At 52.9% G+C, this 16,502-nt stretch overlaps 1 protein-coding gene across 1 annotated transcript; it reads right to left on the minus strand.

Annotated features, from left to right (window-relative positions):
- Positions 1–3,508: 3,508 nt before the first annotated feature.
- SNRNP40 (small nuclear ribonucleoprotein U5 subunit 40) lies at positions 3,509–16,443 on the minus strand. Its single transcript, XM_084497423.1, has 10 exons — positions 16,228–16,443; positions 15,216–15,345; positions 14,071–14,164; positions 12,256–12,421; positions 11,631–11,753; positions 10,452–10,572; positions 9,621–9,703; positions 9,130–9,191; positions 5,744–5,847; positions 3,509–3,961 (listed from the first exon to the last, which is right to left on the minus strand). Exons 1-10 carry the CDS (start codon positions 16,426–16,428, stop codon positions 3,912–3,914), a joined length of 1,134 nt encoding a protein of 377 aa, XP_084353549.1. The 5' UTR covers positions 16,429–16,443; the 3' UTR covers positions 3,509–3,911.
- Between the last annotated feature and the right edge of the window lie 59 nt (positions 16,444–16,502).

Raw genomic sequence — 16,502 nt, forward strand, 5'->3', positions numbered from 1 at the left:
GCCCCGCAGCTCATGATGCTCTGGTGTGGAGAAACCATCTGCGAGTGCCCGTATGTGTGTGCATGGGCATGCATGGCTGGGTGTGCACGCACATGTGTGCCTGCATGAGTGTGCATGCCTGCACACGCAGGGCTCAGCCAGCTGCAAGCCCTTTGCACGGGAGGGATTTGCCATGGTTGTGTCCCAGCCAGCCCCACGTGAAGTTCCAGCCCCATGGGTCCCCAGGGGCCAGCACCAAGCCTTGGGGCTGCACCTCCACGGAGGTGGCGCGGGGCCGTGGCTGTGCTCGCTGGTGCAGGGATTTGGCTCTGCAGAGTGTGAAAGCTGCTCGGCTCCAAGTGCCCCTCTGGGGGCTGTTAGCAGCGAGAACCCCCATTAACTCGCCACCCTTCCAACCCCCTCAGCAAATTAGATTAAATCCACAAATTGTTAGGACGGGGCCATAGTCATGGCTCGCTGAGCGTGTGTCCCATTACCAGCAGGTGGGTGCCGCTCCTAAATCAACTCTCAGCTCTCTCCGGGGGCCAGGGTATGGGCAAACGCTCCGATTCATCTCCCACCTCCCTGACGCAGGGAACTGGGCCCTAATTGCAGATGGTAATTGGCAGCAGTAATTCAGATCTGCGGCTGCCTGTGTCTCCCTCTTCACCCTCTGTTGGCGTCGGCTGTTTAGTTGACCAGCAAGGCCCCCAGCACTGCACAGATTTATCATGCAGCACTCGGATGGGCACAGGGACCCCCCAGGGGTTGCAGGAGAGGGGCACTCACTTGTGCAGTGAATTTGCTCGTGCTCAGGTGGCACCGCTGGGCTCTCCCGGTCTGTTTTTAGGAAAACAGATGCCCTAAGAGCAAACTGGCCCCACTGCAGAGCTTGCTCTGCCCTGGCTGCCCCCTTGGGGCAGGGGGATTAGTGTTAATCCAGATCATTTCCCTGATCTGGGTCACGGCTGCAGAGTGGATCCATCCACCATCAGCTGCTTTCCTCTTCCCTTTCCTCTCCTCAGGCAGAGCTGGAGCCAGCAGCGAGCCTTGGCAGCGTTGCTCATCCTGGAGGCCGAGGTGGGTGGAAGCAGCCGGCCGCATCCAGGCACGAGGTGGGCACGAGGCAGGGATGCGGGAGGAGGCGGCAGGGCTCCCCCTCCCAGCACAGCGTCACTGGGAGGCCCCACCAACACAACAAAACCAGGGACTTGGGGCAGGGGGAAAGAGATGCCCCCTCCTTGGCTTCACTGCAGGTTCCTGGGTTGCTAATTAGGAAAAAAAAAAAAAAAAAACAAAAAAAAAAACACAGCACTCCACTCTTCCTTTATTTTTTTTAAACAAACACGAGCCAGGAAAAAAAGCAGTTATTATCTTGTCACCACCAGCTAAGCCCCAAGAGTCTCTCTTCCCTCTGACACTTGGGCATACGTTCAAATAAAGCAAGAAACCCTCTGAGGATTGTAATAAGGTCTATTAAGCACTAACTGCCAGTGCCTGCACCTCCTGCCTGGGCAGCCCCAGCCAGGGGACGGAGGCGCGGTGTCGCTGCGGTGTCGCTGCCCGGGTGGCTCTGGGAAGGGCTGGCCTGAGCCCCCGCGCTCCCAGCTCGATCCCCAGCTCTCATTTACATGCGTTTCAGGGCATGTTATTTAATACTCCGCAGAGTTAAAAATAAATCTTCCCCTGCCTCCAGCTCTCTCCGCCTGGCTCTTCAGCTGGAGGGTGATTTGTTCGTGTTCACACGCAGTCACTCACCACCACCGGCGACAGGTCCTCCCCTGGCTGCACCGTCCCCTCCCCAGCCCTGGCCTCTGCCGGGTCCCCCCGCGGGGACAGACCGCGGTCGGGGCAGCAGCAGCTTTGCAAGGACACCCGCAGGGTCCTGGGGTGCAGCAGAGCCGGGTCCAGACCCGGGTCCTGTGGCCAGCAAGGTTTGGCCGGGCTGAGTCGTCCCTGCTGGGAGTCAGGGGAGCGTTGGGAGGTGGAGGCTGAAAACGGAGCAGGATCAGACCAATTCGGTCTTGGGAGGTGATGGGAAGTGAATCTGGAGTTCTGCTGAGTCTGGACCTGATGCTTGAATCCTTCAACCCAGCTGCAGAGAGGGCCACTGAAGGGGACACAGTCACAGATGGTTTCCTGTGTTCCCGAGGGCTGTGGGCAGCCGGCAGCAGCCAGCTGAAGGACACAACACCAGGACAGGAACTGCTCCAGGTGGTGGGGCTAGGGGAGTATCACACACCCAAACACCCCACAGCAGGGGACAGGCTCACCTTGCCTTCTGGGAGCTGCAGCCACGTTTCCAATCCTCCTTAAAAGTTGCTCCGTCCGTTCTGGCCCCAAGCATGCCAACCTCCAGCCTTTCTCCTCTCCCCACAGTGGGGAGAGTAGGGGCAAGAAATGCTCAGAACGTGTTTGCGGTTCTTCCCTTTTTGCTGTGCAAAACACACCAATTTTCCTCCTCCGAAATATCTGGTGGCTGCAAAAAAGGCCTCCTCCTGATCACACTGAGACTGCAGGGGCCAGTCCTACAGCTGGCATGGAAGCAGCATGTGTTCGCTCTTCCTCATCCCACCCGAACTGCAGCCCTCCCCTGGGACAAGGCAGAAAGCCAGTGAGATGTGAGCAACATCTGAGCCACGGCAGCACAAGGAGGAAAAATGAAGGGGGAAAAGGATGAGAAGTCTAACAGCTGGAAGCTGAGATGGACACGTGCAGAACAGGACGGCAGCATGTACTCAAGGCCAGTTAATTAACATCAGAAAACCCCCTGCAGCACGGGGAACCTCTCCCTGCTGGGAGTGCTCACAGAGACCCTGCGGCTGTGTTCAGTGGCACGAAGGGCAAGATGCGGCAGAGGCAGCCCCAAAAGCTCCTCTTGAGCTGATGCAAGCTGTGCTCAGCCCACATTGTCCCAGCAATCAGCCACGGGTATCAAGGCTGGAGATGTTTGTGCCTGTTATTGTGTGCCTGATATTGTGCAGGCCCTGCAGGTCCCTTCCAGGGAGGCTGAGCCTTTGGAAACGTGCAGACTACATGGGACACCCAGCTGACCACTGAAGGATGGGGACAAACCAGTGGGGAATGGACTTAAATTTCTGGAAGGGAAATTGTCTTCTCCCATAGCAAGTCCTGATGTCCACCATGGTAAATACGTAACATACATCAAACCTGCCTGAGGGCCTGCTACCGTCCCTGCTGCTCAGCCAGGGCAAAGAGAAAGGCGACCAGGCTGGTTCCTCCGCTGCTGAGCCCTGAATACACGGTGCGTGCCATAGAACTCCCTCCTTTTACGTTTATTTATAGCAGAAGGCTGGTTCTGCTCAAAACAAGAAAATAGGATTCAGCAGTAGCCTGATAATTATTTCCAGTGTGGTCATTTTTATTGCCATGAATAAAAAATAAAGCTGCTCTTCTGAAGTTAAAGTATATGGCTTCCCTGGGTTATATATGAGTGTGGGCCTTGATTTAGCACTGTACAATAGAAAAGTAAAACAGAACAATAAATACCATCCACACAGTTCTTGTAAAAAGCTGTCTATTTCAGTTTTGACCATATAAAAACAACCAAGAGAAACTGGACAGGGAATATACAAGCCACAGATGGAATTTAAACAAATTGTACAAATTTCAGGTGATCTGAGTAAGGTTTAGTAGTCTGTTGTACAGCCAAAATCAAAATCTCTTCAATTCTAAATTTTCCTGCTTCCCAAAGAAGGGAAAAAAAAAAACAAAAACAAAAGCCAACAAGCTGTACAGCAGGACCACGCAGACATCGCAGCCTGCAGAGAGGGCTGCTTGGCTCATCAAGCTGCTTCAACATTTTCCCATTACCGCAAGTGTGAGAGGGGGCTGGCACCGGTGAGAAGCAAGTCAATCCTACTTCTGTAAACCAAAGACTTCAAGGGCACGAATCACACCATTTCTCAGCTTCACTGGATCTCCCCCATATACAGCCGTTTGTCACTGGATGCAGAGAGTACTGCGAGAGAGAGGAGGAAGGGAAGAGACGAATACAAAAATTAAACAGAACAGCCTGAGAACTGCACTAATGGCACACCATTTGGATTTAACTACTCATTTCTCTCACTGTGAGCTATCTGTAAAGCCAAATTTCATTTGCTCCCCAAAAATGCTTCATTGGATTAGTACTCTGACACCTAACCACACGCTGCACGTTCTGGCTGCCGTTCCCCTCTCCCAAGACAGACATAAAGGCATGCCGCCTGTAATGTCTACGCATTAAAACAGTAAAGAGAGGCACATCAACACACTGTTAATGCTCTCAAATATCTTGCAGTGTTATTTTCTCTGCAAGGAGTGTTCAGATTGCGACTCAGGCGCGGCCAGCAGGACCACACGCCACTAGAGGGCACAGGCTCGCTGGGAAAGCTCGGTCGGGTTGCTATTATTTATCAGAAGGGCGGCAAACTGCAGTTGGCTCTCTGCTGTAACGAGACACTGAGCAGCCCTAATTCAGAAAAGGCTGTTGAGCAGATTCAACACCCAAGCGTCGAGGTAATGACAACGCCATCAGAGAAGTGCTGTTCTCGACACTGACAACTGTTTCATTCAAGTCCATGCAAGACCTGGGGGGGTTTGCGTGAAGCTCGCAGACTGGTGTCTGTAATCGTGCTCTCTGGGCGTCCTTCCACGCAGTTGAGTGTTGTGGGGTGGGTGGAGCGACTTACAGGATTAATGGCCCCAGATGTTAACAGGAATCAGCTGCTGAACTCGCGTGCAATGAGTGGATGGGTTTTTAATTTTTTACTTTAAGATGAGTGATTGATTCACAAAAAGGAGCTCAGTGGAATACAATTACAAACAATCCGCTCCAAACTGAAGAGCAGAGATTGCTCTGCTCTTCCAGCACCGTCTCTGATCTGAAGACAGAGCAATGAATAACCAAGGAACAAGCCCATAATTCACTGCCCTGAATCCCCACCCCCAGGCTGCTGCAGAGACTGTCATCCTCGGCACCACTGAGCTCTTGGCTTCGCTTCAGGGCTGACTTGTGTCAATTTTTGGCCGAAGCAGTGTGGTGACCTGGCGGATGGTGCAAGTGTTTCTATAGAAACAAACAGTGCCCCACGGTCCTGCCCAGGCCACAAACTGCGCTGAGGAACCGGTACCAAGGCTGGTCTCAGCTAATGCTCCGTGATTGAAAGAACTCCAAAAATGCCACTGAGAGCATCTCCTCATCCACCCGTGGTACGTAGTGCCACACCTTCACCCTGGAGCAGGATGTTTATGGAATGGCGATAAAAAGGGCTGCACAAAGAGCCTTGTTTGCTTCTTACACCTTCTGTGAAAGTTAGAGACCCTGGGCTGAACACATACTTCCAGGTTTCTATAACTGTCACGATGAGATCAGTAGATTTATGGTTATAACAAACCCTAGTACCAAAAGTATTTTTCCATGGCCTCTGCGAAGTCCTGGACTGTGGCAGTAGCTGATGTCACCCTCAGCTCATGAACAGGCCATACCACCACAGGCCAGAGCTGCACAGCTGCTCACCCAGGTCTCCATCTGGGCAGGACACACGGGTAGAGCCTCCTCACCCAGCCCAGGTCCCCAGGGCCCAGCTCCAATGGATGCCTGCAATGGATTCCCTTTGTAGCCCTGAGCTATGGATAACACCTTCCCCCAGGTCTGTCTCTGACACTCAGGGCTCTCAGCCAGTTTTTGAGCTGTTTTCTGGAGGACCAGTTCAGCCAGCCCTGGAACTATTTCCCCAGGTGACTTGATTTGGGAACGACTTACTGATAGGCTCCTCTGGATGGAAAGCCAGTTCGTTCACCGACCCAGCGTGGCCTGGCAGCTTGTACAAAATCCTCCTGGATGTGGTGTCCCACACGTAGACGAACCTACAAGAGAGTCATTATGAGAGCAGGCATTCGTAAAGGGAGAGCAGCCGCCTCCCACACCAACGGCTGCTTCCTGCAACGGTTCACCACCCAGGCTGTAATAACCACAGCTGTTAGCGTGGATAAACAAGGAGCCTGTCAGGAGCAAAACGCTGCACTGCTGAATTCAGAAGAGCAAAGGTCTGAGCAGGTAGGAGCTAACATGCCAGCTCTGTGCTAAAAGCCTCTGCTGTCACAGCACTGCGGCACCATCTTATCCATTGCGGCACGGAGATGGATGAGGCCACAGAGACCCTCGGCACCGCAGCCATAGAGCAGGCTAAGGGACAAAAAGAAGCATCAGGAGAGGGGAGGACACCTCTTACTCTTGCAAATACCTGCCTGCAAGCCCAGGGGTGCTCCCAGTTCAGGCAGACAAGTGCTTAGGAGGAGCCTGGGTGCTCCCCCCCAGTCCCCACTACAATGCGACCCCTCCCAGCCAACAACCTGTATATATGGATTTCTTCCTGCTGGGCCATTAAAGTCATAATTCACTTCCCAGCATTTATTAGGGGGCTGATCAGATTGCATCGAGCCCTTTGATTGATCTCCTCCGGGTCCCTGTGCCACACCGCAGCCGGGTGCTGCCCGCGTGCCTCACCTTGGCTGAAGGACAGCGCCGAGACACCGGCGCTCCTCACGCAGCGGGTCAGAAATAAACTGCTGGCACCAGGCACCACGCAGCTCTCAGACTGTTCTTATCAGTGGTCTCCGAGGGGGGAAAACAGCACCTTTCTGCTAGCCACAGAACACAGCCTGTCCCCCGTGGGTGTCCGTCACTGCCTGCATGGTGCAGCGGCCACCTGGCAGCCAGCACTCGTTCCACCAGGGAACAAAGCGATGCTCTGACCCATTATGGAGAGCTTCCGTAGGAGTGAGAGGCTTTTTTTATAAATCAGAATGGGAAGAGCTCTGAGAAATGCACTACAGCCAGGCGAGGTGACGCTGTATTCCACCCGCACAGCCTCCTTTCCAAACTTAACAGCTTCACCACACGAAATGTCATTTGTTACAAGGTTCACAGCTCTTCAGAAAAATCAGCGGCTTGGGAAAGCTGCCAGTGCGGGATTACACTCATACTGCCTTCTCGCTTTGCTCTTTAGGTAGGTGACTGGCATCTAAAACAAAACCTGTCAGGGGGCAGAAGAAGAGAGGGGCAGAGCAGTAATTGGCCGGCTCAGCGCTGTGAGCAGCTCTGCTGCCCTCACGCTCCAGAGGCATCGCTGTCCTCGCTTACAGGGGACACTGCAGAGGGTGAGGGCACAAGGGACAACCAGGCGAGAGTAAAACGTGTAAAAGCAATCTATAACGTTACATTTCCTTCAAAGGCAGGTTGCTGCAAACGCCACTGTGCATCACCACGCCTCTGCCGCCTGGATTCAAACGTGCTTGGGATCAGCGGCCCTCTACCGGCCCCGCACGTAACCCAAGCTCTGAGTGCCAAGCTGGGACCAGTGCCACCAGCAGGGAGTGCCTCCACTTCACCTCTCCCGCTCCTTCGCTTTGACAGGGCGTTGCAGATCTTACGAAGGACAAGATTTGTTTTTACAATTAGGCCTCTCTTCTGGTTGGAACAAAAGTCTGCTTCATCGCTGCCCAAAAACAGCACTGAATCCCTCACAGCACTTGCTGGTAAGGCAGAGAGGACACCGACAGCAACACAGAGCAGAGCCGCTTTGTTAGAGGCTTTCATTTTCAGGCTGGTGCTATTCTTTGGATTTTCTTGAAACATGTGAAAAGGAAAAATGAAACCACCCCACTTATGTCGTGAACATCATTTAAAGCAGCATTTCTGCAAGCACAACTATTTAATCTAGCAGGTAAGAGCTGTACTTGATGCCTTCTCAAAGCATTCTGCTCTAAGGTATTTTCTATGGTATGGCAGAGCAGGAAAGCACTTGAAGTAGCTGATTTTACAATAAACCTTCTGAATGGCTCAGAGAAAAAAAAAAATCAGATAATTGTCCCTCCAACACAAACACACGCACTCTGCAGAGAAACAGAGTAACTATTGGGGAATTACTTTTTACCCGGACACATGAAATGTTTAATCTTGCTTTGCCTTTCCAGCAGATGCTCCTCCAAGAAAAACTAAAAACTCGGAGATAGCAGAAAGATTTGGAGTGGCCTCATCTAACCTGCCCTGGGACCTGCCTGTGTGCTCTTCACAATGAAATTTCACAACAAAGTTGCTGTCAGACCACAGAGCTACAGCAGCATCTGCAGGACTAACCTAATGGCCCAATATTTCATGCCGCACTTCAGCGTGTCAGGTTGCCCGCCCTGGGACCTGCCACAGCATCGGCGCATTAACAAGCAGGTATTCATCACCACGTGCACTGCTGCTGCAGCCCAGCAGGACTGGAAAGAAGGGTCACATCTCAGCCACCCGCTGTGACAGCCGGCCCCACTATATCTGGACAGTAAGAACTCAAGTTCTTCCTATCCTCCATCAGAAACTCATTAATTTGCTGATTACTGCTGCTCCATGCCTTGGACTCTGGCCTGCAGGAATTCCTGTCTCGATGTCACTGAGAGTGCATCTGGATTTGCTCCAGTGGGGGTTGTATCCTTCACTGTGACCTTCAGTGTCTGGCACAGCCCCTGTTGGCTTCCTCCCTCTACCCAGTTTAATCCTTGGTAACCTCAGTTTACAGAATCTCTGATTTAAAAGTCCAATACATGCTAATTTAGCCAGATCTATTTCCTCACGCTTGTTAATTAAAGTAAGGATTACAAATGATCCTCGGAACACCACCGGTGCTCCCTGCTAGCTGCCACGCAGCACTCAGACTGGTATTTGCGGTCAGCACAACCCCAGCACCACGCACCACGTCTCTACACTCCTGCTTCTAGAAGAGTCTCACACGAGTTGGGTGGTACGACTGCAAGAGACCCCATCTCCTGCCAGCTCTGCTCCTGTCAGCTGCTTGTCCATCTGTTGGACGCAGAGACTGAACATAAGCAGTACTGGAGCTCTCTAGAAGGCTTCTGACAATAAGAAGAAGGATTTTACAACCATATAGCGCTCCTCCACTGACGCAAAGGCAGTACAAACACATCAGTACTACAATCGCTGCAGATAATGCTTGCAGAAGACTGCAGGGAGTTGTTTGGGTCTTCGCACCTCTCTGCGCAGTTCTGGCTCTTCATAGTAATTTTAGAGATGATCCAGCTCATTTCAGGTGTGATTGCAAAACAGTTTGGGACTGATGGTAACAGAGAAACACAGCGATAACTCACCTGTCAGCAGATCCCCCTGCTATTTTACTTCCATCTGGGGACCACGAGCACCTCAGAAGATTCTAAAATAAAAAAAATGTGCACAGATCCATTTCCAAAAGAAGGTTTAGCTTTTCCCTTCTGCTTGAAATAAAATCACCAAGAGACTTTAAATATCACGAGCACCTCTATAATGATCTCCCTTTGGAAGATAAGAAGGTAATTACAGATTTTATTTTATTGCTGAAAACATCCAGTGTCTTGTTATTTTACACAATGTAGATAGTAAAATGTAGAAAATACTTAATTTACAGCTAATTATAGCTGAACTGAGCTAAGAAATTGTGTTACTGCGGCTTTAATTAGAATCCAACTTTGTGCATTAATCTTTCTTTGAATCCCTATTAAAGTCTTTCTGGTTTAAACTTGAATTTAAAAACAATTTACAGAAAACTTAATAGGCAGGGGCAGCATTTTATAAACAATACTCTCTCAATCTGTAGTACACTCACCTTTTCAAAATTATGCACGTTCCCCTGGAAAATCTTCACACATCTCTCTTTAGGGGCAAATGGTCGCACATCCCAGATGCGAACTGCAACAGAGAGCTCACAGTAATTAGCTGGATGGCAGAGGGATGGGGGCAAGGTCAGCTTCTAATGATCAGAGACCCGGTCACATTCCTTGCTCTCTTCATAAATAGGTTTCCCCAGAAGCAAAAGGAAGGTAGCAGCTTTCCTCTTGCAGGAAGCTTTGATATGAGAGGTAAAATGCAGAAGTTTATAATGATATCAAGACCATTGCCAATGAGAAGGGAAAAATCCCCAACAACTATTACACAAATGAACCATCGTCTCCTTACACGAGCATTTGCTTTATGATAATATGCTTTGTGATCACAGTTCTAAGAGATCTGCTTCACTGAGCAGCCATACACAGGAGACAGTTTGGAAACAGCACCGCCATTCCCTGCTGCGAGGAAGCAGCCGAACCAACCTGACAAAACCAAGACCAAAATTACATTCAACTGCCTGTGCAAATAATTTGTGCCACAGCTCAAATTCTTCTTGCCCGTTGGAAGACATGACAAACCTCTGATACAGCTGCTCCCTCTCTGCAAAGGATGTAACTGTCATCACTGCAACAACAGGAATTCAAACTTCATCTGCGGAGCTCATCTCCCCTGAGCCATCCCCATGTCTGACTCTTTTATTCTTCTACACTGAACAATTCAAGCTGTTCCTTCCAAAATGCCATAAATGCGGCTATCCAAAGGCTAGCAGGAGAGGGCAGGGGCTGTCAGCTGTCTGCACAGCTGTGCTGTCACAGTCAGTAGGATGTACCTGTGTTGTCCATTGCGTTAGAGAGCAGGTAAGAGCCTTCTGAACTCAGACTGAGGCCTGTCACCGAGTCTGCGTGTCCTCTCATCGTGTACGTGAGCTTGTTCTGGCGAAGGTCCCACACCTTTCAGACAGCAGACACAAAATGTCAGCTCAAAAGGATAGCCAAGACCATCAGAAATACCGTTTCCAAACCATTTCATACGGTTTCCAAACCATTTCATACAAGTACTGATCAGTCATCTGATGAAATCACCTCTCAATTTCAGTTGGGTGGGGTCTCACTGGCTAAAACATACGGCTATAATTTTATGTGTTGTAGGAAAAAAAGGATTTGCCCTTTAGAAGGCTTTTTACTTAACATGTCCAACTGCGTTAGCAGCAAGGAGCTAAATTACAGCTGCCCCATGCACGCAGGAATCCCTTTCAATCTGGCTACAGCTCTCCCAGCTCCCAAATTTCACTGACCATGGCACAGCGCAGCAGTTGTCAAACCCCCAAAATTTCACGCTGTTCTTTCCCCAAGAGTTACTGCCGTTCATGGGGCAGTCAGAACAGATGTCCTTTCAGTGCTACACTTAGCGATGGCCCTCTGACAAGAACATGCTCCCCATGCCTAGGTAAGACTGGAGCCTGAGGCTAAGAAGACAGCAAGACTGACTGAGCTGTGCAGCTATCAGGAGAATCTCAGCTACCAAATGAATGAAACACTGAGCGTGCTCTTAAATAAGAACTTTCCACAGTAGCAGGTGACAAAGTAAATTACAACAGCATACTGGAGCAGAGGGCAGGGAGTTGGATGTGTCACCAGATTTTCTTTAGCCTACCTCATATATGGCTCTAGAGCTTCTGGGAGAGGCACCGACTGCCAGAAGAGCTCACATACCATGTCAGCTCCAGTGTGACAGCAGCGCTAAGATGTGTGGCCAGGAATGCCAGGGCTGCCCAGCCAGTCACATGGCAAACAACCCTGGAAGAACTCCCTTAGAGTTTCTTGGCCTTAGATCAAGAGAGGTTGGACGCAGGAGGCTGGCACAGTTCTTGTGACTGTAAAATCAACCAACGGCCTTCCACATTTGTCCTTGACCACCACGACATTTTGCACGCTGCTGCAAGCGATTTCTGATGGGATGGAAAAGGTGAGCACGGCTGGAAAGGCACAGGAGGACGCAAACATCATACCTTAATGTCGTTGTCAATGCCCCCTGATATGATCTGATCGCTGGTGTCATTGAAGGTTACAGCCAAGACCTGGTACGTGTTCTGAAACGTCTGGACAGCTGCTTTTTTCCTGATATCCCACAGCTAAAGAGACACGGTGGTTATAAAAATTATGTACAGATATTTAACAATAAAATTACAGAAAGTTGCACACATATGTATTTCGCAGAGACTCAAACGACTCTGCTAAAATTCACTTTTAGATCTCAAAAGATCTCTATAAAAAAAAACACAGTAGAAGGCTGGTGTGATTAAAGCATGTGACTTTCCTGATTTGAAGCAAGAATAGGAGGAAAGAAGGCGGTTGAATAAAAGATTTCAGTAACTGCTTGCCTTTCTCACGTTTTGTTAACACGATTTAGTAGAAAAAGTACCACTGAGTAGATCAATCTTGTTAATCCCCATCCAAAAAAATTACAGAAGGAACAAGCAAATTTCATTTTTAAATCAAAGTTTTTCGATCACAAAACTGTAAGAGCAACCAAAGTGTGAATTTAGCCAACTTAAACGGGAAGAATACGAACAACTCTTTCAGAGATCCCACCTAATTTTCACTCTAGACTATCTCCACGTACAACACACTGACCTTCACTGTCCCATCGTCACTGCCCGTACAGACAAGCTGGGGTCCTCGCCTTGCTGGGTAGCAGGAGTTAACGAACGAGGTATGGCCCTTCAGCCTCTTCACTCTCTCTCCAGTCTCGCTGTCCCACACAGCCACCGTCTTGTCTGTGGATGCTGAGAAGAGCATGCTGTGGAGAAGAATCCCCGTGAGCTTCAGTTTCAGAAGCATTTCTCCCATCCCAACTTTGTTACTCTCTAGTCCTGAGATCAAAGCTTGAGATACCAAGTGGGAATGCGTCGTTGAATTATAGAAACACTTAGGTTGGAAAAGATTTAAGATCAGCAAGTCCAACCATCACCTGACCAAGTCCATCACCAAACCACGTCCCTTAGTGCACACCCACACATCTCAAATACCTCCAAGGATGGGGACTCTGCCACCTCCCTGGGCAGCCTGTCCCAGTGCCTAACCACTCTTTCTGTGTAGAAATTCTTTCTGATATCCAAGCTAAAACTCTCCTGGAGCAACTTTAGACTGTTTCCTCATGTCCTAATACTTTCCACCTGAGAAAAGAGACCAACACCCTCCTTACAGCGACCTCCTTGATAGTTGTAGAGTGATGAAGTCTCCACTCCACTTCCTTCTCTCCAGCCTAAACCCCCCCAATTCTCCCAGCTACTCCTTGCACGTCTTTTCTAGTCCCTTCACCAGCTTCACTGCTCATCTCTGCAGTGAGGGACCACAACTGAACACGGTGCTTGAGGTGTGCTCCTACCAGCACCAAGGACAGAGGGACAACCACTTCCCTGGTCCTGCTGGCCCCGGGACTATTTCTGATGCGGGTCAGGGTGGCGTTGGCCTTCTTGGCCGCCTGGGCATGATGCTGGCACCCCCAGGTCCTTTTTGGATGGAAAACTTCCCAGCCACTCTTCTCTAAGCTTATACTGCTGCTGCGTGGGGTTCTGGTGACCCAAGTGCAGCACCTGGCACTTGGCCTTGTTGGACATGAGATCAGCCTCTGCCCATCAGCCCAGCCTGTCCAGCTCCCTCTGCAGAGCCTTCCCACCCCAAAACAGACCAACACTGCCACCCAACTGCTGTCTGCAAACTCACTGAGGGTGCACCTGATCCCCTCACCAAGACTGGTGATACAAACATTAAACGAAACTGGTCCCAAGACTACTGAAAAGTTCTAAGGAAGTAAAAGGAAAAGTTCTCAAAGTAAAAGGAAAGCTTGGCCATCTCTTTCTTCAGACGCAGTAGCAGAAGAGCCTTCCAAAGGACAAAACTGCCTTAAGCTGAGGCAGGGGAGGTTTAGGCTGGGCATCAGGAAGAGGTTCTTCACCGAGAGGGTGGTTGCACACTGGAACAAGCTCCCCAGGGACGTAGTCACTGCACTGAGCCTGTCTGAATTTAAGAAGCGTTTGGACTGTGCACTTAGTCACATGGTCTAAACTTTTGGGCAGACCTGTGCGGTGCCAGGAGTTGGACTTGATGATCCTTCTGGGTCCCTTCCAGCTCGGGATAATCGATGATTCTGAATTACTCAGGTGTTTTCCTTCCCTCCCCAAAGCACCGCTGTTTCCCACACAGCCAACACAAATATTCAAGTTTCTATGGACTGAGATCAATGGCACTCGTGTGTCGAAGGTGGTTGCAGGGCCTCTGCTCAGCCTCGAGCAGACACCACTCCTAACCCAGCAAAGCCACAGCATGAGCGTTTGCTGTGAGGGCAGTGCTGAGCAGAGGGGCTGTGAAGGGCTGCGGCCAGCAGAGAAAAACCTTCCCTCAGAAACAGCGGGGGCTGAGGCAGGAACGTGCTGGCGAGCCACCCACCTGCCGTCCGTGTTGTAGTGCAGCTCCATGACCGCCCCGCTGTGCCCCTTCAGGGTGGCGTAGTTATCGCAGTCCCCGTAGACGTTCCACAGCACTATGAGAAAAAGGAGAGGGCTCAGGGGGTTGGAACCGGATGGTTTTTAAGGCCTTTTCCAACCCAAACCATTCTATGAAAGTGCATGACGCGTGTAGACATGCACAGAGTGATTCTCCAGAGCTCCCACATGACCACAGCTGCCACCACCTCAAAGCCAGGGTGATGCACAGCAGTAGAGAAGCACCACTTGAGCCCCAGAAGAAGAGACTCCGCTTTGAGCTGACTTACAACTTTAGATCAACTTGACTTTACTAATAAGTCACCGGATCTTCACCTCAGCAAGCCAAAGCATCAATAACTGTGTCTGCAGGGTGCTGCTGTCCAGCACAGACCCACGGCGACCTCTGCGAGGGCCTTGGGAGGACTGCGGTGAGCTGGGCAGGTGAGGGATGCGATGAGTTCAGCAGGGTCCGCAGCACTGCCCCTGTACCCTTCGCACTCAGGACCCCAGCTGATGCCTGAAAGGAAGCCACCCGCAGGGCTGGAGAGGCCAGCCCCCCCACAAGCTGAAAGCCCCCGGGGCCTGGTCCAGTATCACAATCCCAGCATGACCAAGGTTGGCAGGGACCTCTGGAGATCAGCCAGTCCAGCCCCTCTGCTGAGCAGGATCACCCCGAGCACCTTGCACAGGATGGCATCCAGGTGGGCTTCGGGTATCTCCAGAGAAGGAGACTGCACAACCTCTCTGGGCAGCCTGTCCCAGGGCTCTGTCACCTCCCAGTAAAGAAATGTCCCCTCGCATTGAGCCAGAACCTCCTGGGCTTCAGTTTGTGCCTCTTATCCTGTCGTTAGGCACAACTGAAAGGAGACCGGCTCCATCCCCTCCACACCTCCCCTCAGACATTTACACACACTGATGAGCTCTCCCCTCTGCCTTCTCTTTCCCAGGCCAACCAGGCCCAGCTCCCAGCCCACCCCCCCACAACAGGAGCCCCAGTCCTCCCATCATCTCCGCAGCTCTCCTCTGGCCTGGCTCCAGCAGCCCCACATCCCTCTTGTTCCTGGGAGCCCCGGGCTGAGCACCGCACCCCGGACCTGCCGTACTCACGGATGAGCCTGTCGAAGCCGGCGGAGGCCAGGGTGTTGCCGCCGGGGTGGAACTTGCAGCAGTACACCTCCCCCTCGTGCCCCGACAGCAGCATGATGGGCGCCTGCAGCGAGGAGCAGCGCGGCGGGCCCTGCGGGGGGACAACAGCAATGCCTGAGGGGACAGCTCTGAGGAACAAGAGGCCCAGCACCCCCTGACCCCCCAATGCCCCCTGAGCTCCCCCGACCCCTCTAAGCCCCCCCAGCCCCCTTCTTTGACCCTGCTGAGCATCCCAGCCCTCCTTCCCCCGGTCCCCCCCGACCCCCTGGGCACCTCCAGCTGCTCTGATCCCTTCCCCAGTCCCCACCGCCACCCCGAGCCCCTCAGACCGCCCCGGCTGCCTTTCCTCCAGCCCTCCCAAGCCCCCTCAGCCCCTTTGATCCCCTCCCGCTCCCCCTTCCCCTTCCCCCCCGATCCCCCCAGCTCCCCTGATCCCTCCCATCCCCCTGTGCCCCCCTTCCCCTTGCTCCCCCCATTCCCCCTGACCTCCTGAGCACCCCCAGCTCCCCCCAACCCCTTCCCCAGCCCCCCCACCACCCCGATTCCCCCAGCCCCCCTTCCCCTGTACCCCCAGATCCCTCCAGCTCCCCGGATCCCTCCCAGCCCCCTGAGCCCCCCAACCCTCCCAACCCCCCCAGCTACCCCTGAACCCCCCCCATCCCCTTGAAACCCCTTCCCCCAGACCCCCCGGTCCCCCCCAGCCCCCTTTCCTCCAGCCCCCTCCAGCCCCCCCATCCCCTCTTCCCCTTCCCCTGTCCCCCCCGATCCCTCCCAGCCCCGAGCCCCCCCCACAGCCCCCAGAAGCCCCCCAACCCCCCCTCAGCTTCCCCTCAGCCCCTCCAGCCCCTTGAGCCCCCTTCCCCCAGCCCCCCCAGACCCCGATCTCCCTTCCTCCCCCCCCCCCCAGCCCCCCTCAGACTCCCCTCAGACCCCCCCAGGCCCCCCTCATCCCCTCCCCCCCCCCAGCCCGTACCGCCTGCAGCAGCGCCCCAGGGGCCGCCTGCCCGCCCCCCCCAGCGCCCCCCCCGGCGGCGGGCGCCTCATGGCGGGGCCGCTTGGCGGGGGCGGGGCCGGGCACGAGCGGGAGGTCGGGGCCGGGGCCGGGCCCGGGGCCGGGAGCGGGGCCCGGAGCGGGGCCTGGCGCGGGGCCCTTCCGCTTCTGCTGCTCCAGCATCGCCGCCCGCCGCGCGCGCCCGCCCGGCCCCCCATTGGCCAGCCCCGCCGCCTCCCGCGGCGCCCATTGGCCGA

The sequence above is a fragment of the Aythya ferina genome (assembly GCF_964211825.1).
Source record: "Aythya ferina genome assembly, chromosome: 24".
Taxonomy (NCBI): Eukaryota; Metazoa; Chordata; class Aves; order Anseriformes; family Anatidae; genus Aythya; species Aythya ferina.

Bases quoted from the DNA above. Each gene is read 5' to 3' on its own strand.
- SNRNP40 (XM_084497423.1), bottom strand. From the start codon at position 16,428: ATGCTGGAGCAGCAGAAGCGGAAGGGCCCCGCGCCAGGCCCCGCTCCG. The intron at 5,848-9,129 runs GTGAGTTATCGC...ACTCTCTTGTAG, and splicing joins GCAGGGGGATCTGCTGACAG to GTTCGTCTACGTGTGGGACA. The intron at 3,962-5,743 runs GTAAGTCGTTCC...TCTCTCTCGCAG, and splicing joins CCATCCAGAGGAGCCTATCA to TACTCTCTGCATCCAGTGAC.